At 60.6% G+C, this 12,376-nt stretch overlaps 1 protein-coding gene across 1 annotated transcript in view; it reads right to left on the reverse strand.

The window, feature by feature from the left end:
• Positions 1-3,668: 3,668 nt before the first annotated feature.
• RGMA (repulsive guidance molecule BMP co-receptor a) overlaps positions 3,669-12,376 on the reverse strand; it is a 44,647-nt gene continuing 35,939 nt past the window's right edge. Inside the window, exon 4 of the mRNA XM_025892988.2 lies at positions 3,669-6,134. Within this exon, the coding sequence (XP_025748773.2) occupies positions 5,412-6,134 (723 nt within the window). The 3' untranslated portion in view covers positions 3,669-5,411. The remainder of the gene's footprint in view (positions 6,135-12,376) is intronic.

The following is a 12,376-nucleotide window of genomic DNA, read 5'->3' on the forward strand; positions in this document are numbered from 1 at the left end:
GGAGTCGATAACGCCCCTCCCAGGGGTTCCTTGCTATTCTTTGAATTTTCCGTTTTACAATTTTAATATCATTTTCCCCATCACGATCAGAACTTTGGTCCCTGCCTAATTTGGTATTTGGGGTAAGGCCCCATCTTGGGGAGCCCAGCTGTCCTTTTCCAAGCATATGGCCTTGGGCCCCCCTGAGGTGTGGGGCTCCTGAGATTCTCTGCTGGAGCGTGGCCTTGGGACTAGCCACCAAGTGACATCTGCCAATCTTACTAACCACAGCACTGCAACCAGCTTGTTCAAGGACAACACCTTCCCTTTGTCCTGGGAGCTCCTTTTATGAGACCTGCGCTCTGTAAACATTTGGTCCTGGGCAGTGTACATCATTTAATTTAAGTTTGAAAGACAATCCAGGGGCGCTTGGGTGGCTCAGTCTGTTGAGCATCTGACTCTTGGTTTAGGCTCAGGTCATGATCTAAGCGTCAGGGGATGGAGGCCACCCACCGGCTCTATGCTTAGCGGGGAGTCTGCCTGAGATTCGCTCTCTCCCTCTCCCTCTCCCTCTGCTCCTCCCTACGCTCAAAATAAAGAAATAAAATCTATGATAATGATAATAATAATTAAAGACAACTCAGCTGCATGTGGTTTCCACTGTGTCCCAAAGTAAAATTTTGATTTCTGTGTCCCAGACGCGCTCCTCCGTGGCTCAGTGAGTGGCGCCACAGTTTACCCAGGCGCTCAGCACCCACCCCTGGTTCTCCCACTCGCAAACCCGGCCTGTAGCTCCATCGTGTTATGCCCCGAAGTGGGTCATTCGTGGCACCTCCGGCACCCCCCCTGCCCCCATCCCACTTCTGACTAACTCCGTGCCGGAGCGCCCGGCTTCCTCTTTCTCCCTGGAAGGATTCCATTAAAACCCAAGCTGGACACCTCCCGCCCCTGCTCACGGCGGCAAACGGCCTCCTCTGGCAGCTGGAACAAAACGTCAAGTCTCCGTCCCTCGCTGGTGGGCCTGCAGTGCTCCCTCCGGCCGCTCGGCAGCCTCACCTGGACCCCGGTCCGTGCGCTCAGGCCGTCCAGTCCCATGGTTTCCCGCTGCCCCTCAAACGCCGCCGCTGGCGGGCCAGGCCCTCTGCCCAAAAGGGTCTCCACCGCTCTTTGCCTGGCTCGTCCCGCAAATGCACGCAGCTGATCTGCTCAGAGGTCCCCCCTTCCCCCCCACGCCCACCCCGCCGGATGAAAGCTCCTCCCCACCCTCCTCCAGTCCGGGTGGGTCTCTCTCTCTCTCTCTCTCTCTGAGGAGCCCGCGTCCCTTTCCCCTGCGGTGCTTGTCCCCCGGGGACATCCGATCGGGTCACTGTGTACTGACCGGTCTCTCCAGCGAGAACGCAGGAAAGTCTGTCTGTGGGGACTCGGCCAGACGCCCCCAGCACAGGCGGCCCGGAAGGAGTTAGCGCTTGAATGCAGAGCATGCGCCGTTGCCAAGGGAAGCGACCGCCATCTTGGGTGGCCTCGCGGTGCTGCTCAGGGCCCCATGTGCGAGGCAGTGTATGAGCATGAGCTCGTTGCATTTTTATTATAATGACCTCGGGAGGGAGGGACTCATAATTCCGTGTTACAAATAAGGACTCCAAGGCTCCAAAAATCCAAAGGAGACCACACAACTAGTGACGGGCAGAGCCAGTTTGGACGCCAAGCGGGCTTGCAGCCCGAGACCAAGTGCTGCGCCCCCCCCGCCCCGCCCTGCCCCTCTCCACGGGGCTCCCTGGCATCACTGATGAGCCCCAGTCACGCCTGGCTCGGATGCGTCTCTGCGCAGGGGTCCCGGTGAGGGTTTTCACCCCAGAATTTGACCCCTTCGTTATGAATGACCCTCATGCGTGTGTTGCTAGCAGCCCTTTCCCTCCTGATGAATTCTGGTTGGCCACACAAAATCTCCAAGAGCTTCTGCCACACATCAGAGTGCTGGGGTGCAGCGAGGGGAGACGCACCTCCATCTGCTAATGCTTTTACCTCCAGGCCGGCTGGCCCGCACGCATCTCGCTGGCAAAGGAGGCTGCTCCAAACCCAGCCGGCAGTGCAAGATGAAGCCACTTCTTGGGGATCATTTAGCTCAAGACTCCGTGTTCCATATTCATGATGAAATGCAAATTTCCATGTTCATGGGCTACTAGTAGCATGGTACTGGGAAAGAGTTCCAGCTGGTTAAGTTTAGGGTCCTGAACGAATTCCAAACCAAGAATATTCTCTGGCAAGTGCCGCAGCATTTTCATCTGATGGTGAACGGGATTTTTTTTAGTTTCAATCCTGTGTGCCCTGGCTTCTCCATCATCGGTTCTTCCGCGCTGGTCAAGTGCCAGAGGCTCTGCTGCCTCCGTGGCGCCTCCCCTGTGAGTTATTCCAACCCCGGCTACTACTGAGAGAGAGAGAGAGAGAGAGAGAGAGAGAGGCCTACCGGTCCTGGCAGTTGGGGCAACAAGAGAAGATGTGTAGGTATGTTCGGACTCATTTTGTCCCTTCCAGTCTGCTGCTACCTGCCAATGACCGGAATCTCATGCTCCCTCTGGGAACCTGGGTTCTAGAAGGTTCTCCCTTCCTGCCTTTGACCTTCTTCTTCGGTTTGGATGGGTTACATGCTCACTCTCTGGATTCCTGCCCTCGCCAGCCTTTCAGCTTACCCCCCTCCCAAGCTCCCAGGGTCTGTGTGGCTCTCTCCCCTCTCCTCCCACCCACAGCCTCACTCAACCCCTCGTGCCCTGGGAAAGCAGGGATACCAGCCCTGGCACACTCGCTGTGTGCCAGGCCCTGTCCTGAGTCCTTTACAGGAATTAACTCACCGATTCTCCCAACAACCATATGGGATGGGCACTCCCTACCTTACAGAGGAGGAATCAGAGGCTCAAGAGAGGTTAGGTGCCTTGCTCAAGGTCACAGGGCTAGGAAAGGGGAGAACCCCGGGATGTGGCCTGGCTTAACGGTGCTGCTATTCCCCCTTATGACATTTGGTGTTAAGAGCAGGCCCAGACAGGACAAAAAAGGACCTCTTGGGTCTGCCCTGCCAAGGACCCTAGGCAAATCAATTCATCTCTCCGAGCCTCTGTTTCTTTGTCTGTAAAATGGGCATGAATTTGTTCTTGACTCATCGAGTGGTTTTTAAGAGGTGAAATGTGATGACAGCTAGTAGGGAACCTGGCTCCAAGCAAGTTTTGATCCCCTCTGCGGAGCCATCACTCTGGCCCTGGGCTGTGTGAGCAGGAGTAGCCACAGTCCCAGCTCTAGGGCTCCTAGATTGACGGGGGCAGCCGACATGGCATCATCCTGAGTCTGAGGCCACCCCACCCAACCTCTTGCCCCCCACCCCCTTCATGTCCCTCTGCCATGTGGCCATCATCTGTCCCCAAAACCGTTCCAGCCTCACTGGGGCAAGAACACTTGGAGCCCTCAAGCCCCATAAGGAGAAAAAATAATTTTAGAGAAGTAGGGAGCTTCCGTTAAATGGCTTCACGGCCCACAAGTGTCCGCAGCTCCCCTTCACGTGCGCACACACATGGGCTAGCTGCGCCCGGACGTACACACCGTCAGGGGCCTTCCCCCCATCGAAGCCAACCCTCCACCCCTCCAAAGGAGCCAGTCTATTCAGAAAGCAAATTCCAACACGCAGTCCAAAAGAAAATAACAAAACAAAAAAACCCCCAAACTTTACTTGCATTTAGCCGTTAATAAATAATTTACAATATGTACATGCGGTGACACTCTACACAGGTCGCAGACACAAGGACGCAGTGAGGGGTCCCCACTTCCAAGCAGAACGCGATCAAACACAACCAAAATAAAGTGCTTCACTTTTTACTTCCAACACAGGGACCATCTAAAAACCAGCAGGGCGGCCGGGGCCCGAGCCTCCTACCTGCCTGCCCTGGGGTCGGGCAGAGAAAGGGGACCTCTTGGAGGGGAGGCGGGGAGCCTCCTGCGCCAGTGTATGAGAGGTCCCTGGGGAACAGCAGAAGGGCTGCCCCGAGACCGAGACCGGAGGGCCGGGACAGTGCGGGGCTGTGGGAACCGCCCTCCGGCCCCTTTTGCGTGTGGAGCCTGGCCCGGTGTTGGTCCCTGGGTTCTCTGGGACAGCAGCGGAGGCGGGACTGGTTCAGGGCTCCTCGGATGGGCAGCCCGGGCTGGCCGGAGGTGGGCGCCAGGGCTCTCAGCGGCAAGCCCCCTCTCCTGGCTGTGTGGCCACGGGCTTAAGGGAGGGGACTCGAGGGACGAGACCAGCCAGGGATGCTCGGGGCTGAGAAGCTTGCAGACCCTGTTCCTCTCCCCAGCCTGCAGACGTGGGTGGACTGGTGGGGAGCAGGGCTCTGGGGGGCAGGTCAGGGGAACGAAGAGGATCAGGGCAGGCCAGCTGGCCCTGTCCATTGCGCCTCCTGCCCACGCCCTGCAGCCCAAGCTCCCCTGCCCGGGGGCTCTTGCCACCTGCCAGAAAGAAGGCGACAGAAAGCAAGGGGTACTTCTGTTTCAACGTTTAAGAAATGAGGACGTGACCTCCTAAGCATGGGGCGGGGGAGGGAAGGAGCCCGAGAGGAGCATGGGAGCCCGTGAGCGGCGTCGCTCAGACCTCGTGCTGACAGCCCCTGCTGACCCAGCTGCCGGCTTGGAGGCAGGGGCCTGCTAACCCGGGTGGAGCAGGGACCCGGCAGCCAGGCTGCGCGCCGGAGTCTCTCCTTGGCTCACAGGCAGGCCACGGCAGGAGGGCACCAGGCGGGCACAACCTTTGGGTCAAGGATGACAATTTGCTAAAGATGCCGAGCAGCCCCCCAGAGTCGTCCTAAGGCCCGAGGGGAAAGGAGGCCCCGCCTGGGGGGGGTCCAGCCTCGCGGATGCCTCAGCCCCTCAGCTTAGTGTGTGCGAGTGTGCTCGTGTGAGTGTGTGTGCGTGTGGCGGGCACGGGCAGCGGTCGGCTGGGCCTGTTTCAGTGCATTGCGGGGGGGGCGGGGCGGGGAGGAGCTCGACTCTGATCAATCCCAGTGTCTCTGGCAGGGCAGGGGTGGGGGGACTTCGGCCTGAGGGGCTCTGTTTTGCACATTCACACTGTGGGGCAGGTGGAGGGGAGCGGCCCCCCCCTCACACAGCTCAACTGTCACAAACATCACAGCACCAGTCACCACGACCTCTCACGGCCCCCTGACGGATGGGGCGGGGTGGGGGGGGGAGAGGCCACCCCCTGCCCCAGCCCTTGCCAGCACACAGCCCAGGGCAGCTCTGAGGTAACCGTCCATAGCCCGCCGGCAGCGGCTGCCTCCTCTCCTGACCCCTGCAGACCCTGCAGGGCCGTTCCCCCCCACCCCGCCCCACCCCCCCACCCCCGCCGGCCCAGCCCTCCTGCAGCCGCCCACTGGCTCAGGGACGGGCAGCCGCCCCTCTCTGCCCTACACAGCCACAGCCTCCAGGAAGGTGGGGAGCAGGGCGAGGAGCAGCAGGCTGCCCAGGAGGGGCCGGGGGGCGGGGGGCAGTCCCGCGGCGGCTGCCCGGCCCGGCGGCTCCCGAGTCCTCTCGTACAGGTGCAGCCTGTCTTTGTTGGAGTGCAGCATCTTGACGTCCTCCAGGGCGTAGTAGGCGGCCAGCGTGAAGTTCACGTCGCCCGTGGTGAGCAGGTCGAAGACGCAGGCCTGGTAGTAGAGGTCCTCCACGGGCAGTTTCTCCTTGCACTTGGCCACGGCCGTCTCGTACGGGAAGGTGTCCGGGGCCGCGGGCGCGGGGCTGGCGGCCTCTGGCCTGTGCGGGCGGGGGCCCTCGGCGTTGGCGCGGAAGGCCTGGAAGTCGATCTGCTGGTTGAGGGGGCAGCCCCGCAGGCAGAGGTACAGGCCCTGGCTGTCCCGGTCCTCCACGGCGTTGACCACCTCCTCGGGCATGCGGACCGCGAACGTCAGGTAGCGGCCCACCTGGCGCACCACGATGGTGGTGCCGATGTACTTGGCTTGGATCTCCACGTGCTGGCCCGACACCTTCTCTGTGATCTTCAGGCTGTTGGCCCCGTGCTTGTCCCCGCCGTTCTTGGAGCCGTCAGCGAAGGCGGCGGGGAGCTCGTCCATCTCCGCCTGGTACACCTTCTGGTCCACGCACTCCTGGAAGTTCTTGAAGATGATGGTGAGCTGCAGGGAGGAGGAGGAAGGGGACGGAGAGAGGGGTTTAGTGGTGCCGAAATGGTGGTGCAGGGCAGGCCCAGCCCATGCTGGCGATGCTGGGGGCGGGAGGAGCCCCCATGATGCCCCAAGCCGTCCCTCCCCATTTTGGTCACCTTTTGGTGCCACCTGCATGATTATGCACTTAATCTTTTTCTTTAAAACAACTTGTTTTACTCTAGGACAAAGGGGAAAAAAGAAGAGAGAGACAAACCAAGAGACAGACTCTTCACTGTAGAGGACAAACAGGTGGTTCCCAGAGGGGAGGTGGGTGGGGGGGGGGTGGGGGGAAACGGGATGGGGATGAAGAGCACGCTTATCCTGGTGAGCGGGAGGAACGTGCGGGACTGTGGAATCCCTACAGTGTACGTCTGAAATTAATGTTACACTGTATGCGAACCATACTGGAATGAAAAACTTAGTTAAAAAAAAAAACACACAAAACCCAACTTGCTTTATTGAAAACAACAAAACAAAACAAAACAAAAAAAGCGGACTTAGAATGGGAACTTTCAATCACTCCCCTAAATAGAAAACCAGCTCATTTACTATATATAGAGGTGGACCATAAAAAGAAAAGCCCAGCTAATTAAAAATAAAACTTCCTTATCTATTATAGTAGGCTGAGTAACGGCCCCCAAGATATCAGACCCTAATTTCTGGAACCAGTGAATGTTACCTTCTATGCAAAAGAGACCTTGCAGACGTGATTAGGTTAAGGACACTGAGATGGCCAAGTTATCCTGGATTAGCTGGGTGGGCCCTAAATAGAATCACACGTGTCCTCCTAAGATGGAGGCAGGGGGAGATGGGACCATCGAAGAGGGGAAGGCTCTTTCCACAGAGGCTCCTGGGGGCCTCCAGAAGGACGGACCCTCCTAATGCCTTCGTGTTAGCCCTGAAAGACTCATTTCAGATTTCTCACCTCCAGAGCTACAAGACCAGACATTTCTGCTCGTTGGAAACCCTGAGTTTGTGGTGGTGGTTATAGCAGTGACAGGCAACTAAGATGGTCCCCAACCATCTCACGTGATCTCTCAAGCCGCCCGCAGACCTGCGGCCAGATGCCTTCGAAAGGGCTGTCAGCCCCTGGCTGAGCATAACGGCAGGTGGATGAGGACAGGCTCATGCTCACAGAAAGAACGGGCGGGCCGAGGCCTGCAGAGGCCACTGTGGCAGGGCTGCCCTGAGTGGTCACCCAGCCAGGCCTCGGAGGTGAGCAGGGGGAAGACGACGAGGAGGGCACCAGTCAGACGAAGGAAGACGGGGGGCGGGGTGGGGGCTCCAGGGTGGGCACGCGGCCCCCGTGAGGGCAGGAGCAGGGAGGCCCATGTCTGCTGGCGCCTGCAGCCGGGGGTGAGGGCCTGGGCCGAGCTGCTGGAGGAGAAGCAGATGGTGGGGCGGATGACATGACCTCCCATTTAGAGTGGAGAAAAGTCAGGCTCAGAGAGGTCAAGGGACTCGCGCAAGGTCACACAGCCAACAAGAGGTAGAACGGGGTTTAGTTTCTTGGTTTCCAGCCCCTGGGCTCTTTTTGGCCACAAGCCCCCAGGGTGGGAAGGCCTGGGAGACGGATGGAGACAAACAGCCTGGGGAGCGAGCATTTCCCCTTGTTATCCTGGCTGAAGGGCCAGGCTGCTCTTTCCCCACCTAATCCTAACTAGGAAGATTGCATGGGCTGGAGACAGGAGTCCAATCTGGGAGAGAAACCACCACCCCCCCTTCATTCCTATGCCCAGGTGCCAACTTCTTACCACTGGGGGCTTGAAGACCCCTGCCCCCTGAACCAAGGGTAGCTGGAACCTGAACTCCGGCCCAAGGCCAGGGAGGGAGGCCAGGTCATGGGGCAGGAGGGCACCCAGGCCTTTTGGGGTGGGTGCCCTAAGCCCCGACCCCTAACCTGTGCATTGCCCTCACCCCCCTGGGCCACCAGTCCTAGAACTTGTCCCCTGCCCCCAGGAGGGGAGAGGCCTAGCCAGCTGTGTAATGGGATCCCTGAGGGGTACCGTACCTGCAGGCTGAGGGGGCCCCGGATGTCTTGGCCGTGGCTGAATTTTGTGCTTGGGCGCCCTGGGCAATGTGGCAGTGGGAGGGGCAAAATGAAGGCCTAGCAAGCAGGTCCTGCGGGCAGGGGGAGGCAGGGGAGCTGTGAAGGACCTCAGCTTGGGCCCAGGGCCCGGAGAGGCCGGGGCCCAGGGTACGGTCTGGGGCCAGGCCATAGGCCAGGCAGTGTGGCTACAGGGCGGTGTGTGTGTGTGTGTGTGTGTGTGTGTGTGTGTGTGTGTGTGTGTGTGTGTGTGTGTGTGTGTGTGTCACGCCAGGGGCACAGACAGGAGGCCGAGGGGGCAGCAGGCAGGGAGCGGCCTCAGCCTGGAGTCTCAGGAGCAAAGCTAAAGTTCTAGGCTGAGCAAAAACCAACAGGGCCCAGGCCGGAGGTGTCCAGGCTGTCTCATCACTGCTCACACTGGTGAAGCGTGTGGGTGACTGGGCCGGGCCGGGAGTGCACGAGGGGCCTGGACCTTCAGAGAGAAACTACCCCCCCCCCCCCCAGCCTGATACTCAGAAAGCTGAGGATGAGAGGCAGGCCGCAGTTGGGAATTTTGGGGACTTCAGACTCTTGGGCCTTTGTGGGCCCCCTCCACAAACATTAAAATTACATTTTGTGACCGCACTGGTGTCGACGAATACAGTCGAGGTTGGATGATGCTGATTTTTCCTTCTGACTTGAAAACAAATGAAAGCTTTTTCATGGGTCCCTGGATGTCTTGGGGCCCCTGGCGCTGTGCCTGTTGGGGCCCGGTGAATGGTCAGGATGGATGGGGACACATTCTGCTGTCCACATGGGGCACGAGGAGGGGCTGGTGCTCCGAAGCCAGAGGCTGGGCGCCCTGCCAGAGTCCAGGCCCAGGGCGGGCACGGCTTCTGGGGCACCGGACTCGATTTCTCCATGCTTCCCGGGGAGGCCACCGCCCAGTCCTGCGAAGCAGTGCACCCCAGGTTTGCTGTGGGATGTCACAGGTGGCTGCAGCCCCTCCATCCCACTTGAAGCCCTACCCATCGGACCCCAGGAGCCTGCCGCTACCCTGCCATCCCTGGCCGACAAAAATGCCCATTTCATAGCTCCACCTCCTGCTGCTTCCTTCTCTCGATCCCACTGCGCCTGCCCCGTTGTGGATGCTGCCTGTGGCGGGGGGGGGGGGGGGGGGAGGTGCAGCCAGGGTGGTCTGGGCAGTGGGTGGTCCTGCCATTGGGGAGGGGGCGAGCGACGAGGGGCTCCGGTGTCCCTGCCTGGTGTGCCGGGGAGCAGGGGGGCGGCGGGGGGGGCGCTGCTGGTTTCCAAGTGCTATCTGTCTCCTGGAACAGGAAAAGCTGGTTTCCCTCTAACAGTCATCTCTCGTGGAGACAGGCTCCTGGAAGGCTGACAGCCTACTAGACTCTTCTTGGCACCAGCGCCAGGGACTCCACCACAAGTCACAGCATGAAGGGGCCTGTCGAGAGCCGGGCGGCTCGCTGCTAGCTCGGCCAGGGGTACGGCTGCCACTCTTGTCTTTGCCGTCCCCCTTCCCAGGGGGGCCCGAGGCCCCTTCACCGCACCAGGCCTGGCGCTAGGGGCTGTACCCACACAAGGCGGGCAAAGAGTCCAAGAGCCTTGTCCTCAAGGAGCTCACACTCCAGGGGGGCGACAGACCAAGGAGATGAGTTAGGCGATGGGATGGATGGTGAGTTCTAGGCAGAACCAGCACAGGGGAGGGGGGAGGAAGGCGGAGGCGCGAGCTCCTCCCCTCCCGGAGCCTCGGTTTTCTCATCTGTACAATGGGGGTGCTCCCGACACAGCTGGAGGGAGGGTGGTGGAGCTGGGGGCTGAGCACAGAAGGAAGTCCCATGGTGGCGGGAGGTTGGCTAAAACGTCAGCGTGGGCTGGCAAACACGGCACCTTGGCCACCTATGAGAACCGGAGGGATGGGCCGGGCTGGATATTGCCGGGGTCCCGGGAAACGAGCCAAGGCCCCTCGGGGTGAGGGGAGGGCCGAGGGCAGTGGGCTCAGGTGGGCAGAAGAGCCTGGCAGAGGGCTCTTGGGGGGAGGCGCAAAACCCCCCTCAGACGTAACAGCCCCTTGGCTTCTTGTGCCTCCCCTGAGGCTCCAGGCTGCCCTCCAGTCCCTGTCCCTCCGCCAGTCTTCTGCCCCTGTCCTTCCGAGCCAAGCTCTGCAAAGGACTTGGAGAAGGCCCTCCCCAGTGCTCCGGGCAGAGCATCCTGCATCCACTCCAAGCACCCCTCTGCCTGCTTTGGTCCTCCACGATCAGCCTGGGAGTGGCCAGGGGGGAGGCCCCCCCCCCCCCCCCCCCGCACAGAGGCTGACACCAAAGCGGTGTTTCGTCAACATCTGCGGAATCAACGAATGAACAAAACTGACGCACCTGCGCACCAGAGGCCCAAGAGAACAGGCGCGGGCAGGCCAAGCTGGAAAGCAGAGACTGGTGTCTCTCACCCAGGTAACCCGGTCTGCCCGGGGGCCTGAGACCGACTGGGCCACAGACACGGACCCTGTCACGGCTGGGTCTCCGGGGGCCCAGCCTCGTGCTGCCTCCTGGCTGGTGAGGAGGTAACAGAAGGCTGCGGGGCTCTCAGCCTGCTGGGGAGACTGAGGTGACCCCAGGTCACAGCAGAGAGGGGCCGGGTTGGTCAAGCTCTGCTGCAGAGCCCCCTACTCTCTGGAGCCTCCATGCTGGGATAGGAAGAGAGGTGCTCCCATCCCTGACTGGGCACTTCTGCCCAGTGCCTGGGAACCTGGAACCGAGTGGGCCTTTGAAGAACACCCTCAAGTGCCTGGATCATTAATCCATGTGGTTTGGGGACAGCATCGCTGGGCTCAGGGTCCCAGGCTGTGCCTGGCAAGAGCTGAGTGTGGTATCCAGGGGTTCTAAGCCCGGGCATGTCACCCCAGCTTGCGGGACCCGATGGGACGTGCCCTAAAGGCTCTTGCTCCACCCCCCTGCCTCGCCGGTCACAAACCATAATTCCTCCCAGGTCTGTGCTTGGTGCTGTTATCACATCTGGTGCTCATACCAGCCTGGGTTAGGAGGGGCCGGGCTTCTGAGGTCCACGTCGCTCTCATACCCTTAGACTTCTTTGTGTGCCCCCGCCAGGGTGGGACAGGGAGGCGGGGTCCCCTCCCACAGTCTGTTTGCTGCTGGATTTAGAAGCTGTAGCCTCAGGCTCCTGGCGTTCATTTATCTTGGCTCTAGGGAAGGAGGGAGGTGGGTAGGTGGAGGGGCCCCAGGGAAGGCGGCTGGGTCCTTGACGAGGCCCCCCCCCATTCTGCGGAGGGCTGAGAGGGCGGCCAGGCTGGAGAGAGTGCTGGCCGTAATTCTGCCGCCCACCAGGCTGCACGGCCTGGTGCCAGGGGCCTGCTAGGGCGTCCACAGGGCAAAGACCCACTTGTTTCTTATCCTGCAGCTGGGCCCAGAAAGAGACCCTTTGGAGGCATGTGGGGGCCACCAGGGCAGAGGGAGATGGCGGGAATTTTCCCGGCTGCCAGGTCACCTCGCTGTCCTCCTGTGGGGCGTGGAGGGACAAGAAGGAACAGAAACGCCCTTTGTGGACCAGCCTGGCGCTGGCCAACGTGTCGCTTTGCAACGTGCTTTTCCTAGGAAAACAGACCCACTGCCAATCTGGAATCCCTCGGGGGCTCTGGTGGGCCAGGACTTGAGGTGGCACATGGGTCCCCATCCCCTGCACTCTGAGAGCCCACCAGCCTCCTGGCCTTGAGGCTGCTCCTTCGGGCTGAGGTCTGAATAGGGGGTCACAGGAGACCCTCCTGGAAGCACGTAGGGAAGGGAGAAGATGGGGGTGTCCAAGTGCCTGGGCCACGGGCCACATCCGTGGCTGCCTCTGGCTGTGGCCCTGTGAGCAGGACTTGAGTCTGAGGCCTTCTGGGGTCAGCAGATGACTGGCTCTCTGCGGCCTCTGGGGCTCCAGATGGGGATAGCCACTCATGGCAAATGAGAACATGCCCATCTGCAGAGCCACCTGGCCCAGGTCAAATGCTAGCTCAGCGTTCCCAGCCCACTGCACTTTGGGCTGAGAGGCACATCCCACTTTGGGGATGCGTCAAAGGGAGCTCTCCAGCCAGGCAGGGCTGGCCTGAGGGAGGAGGGAAAGCTGCATGGGTGGCCCCTGGGATGCTCAGTAAGCTGCTTCTCTATCCTGG

The sequence above is a fragment of the Callorhinus ursinus genome, unplaced genomic scaffold, assembly GCF_003265705.2.
Source record: "Callorhinus ursinus isolate GAN/ISIS: 27379988/994484 unplaced genomic scaffold, GSC_fseal_2.0 scaffold45, whole genome shotgun sequence".
NCBI lineage: Eukaryota > Metazoa > Chordata > Mammalia > Carnivora > Otariidae > Callorhinus > Callorhinus ursinus.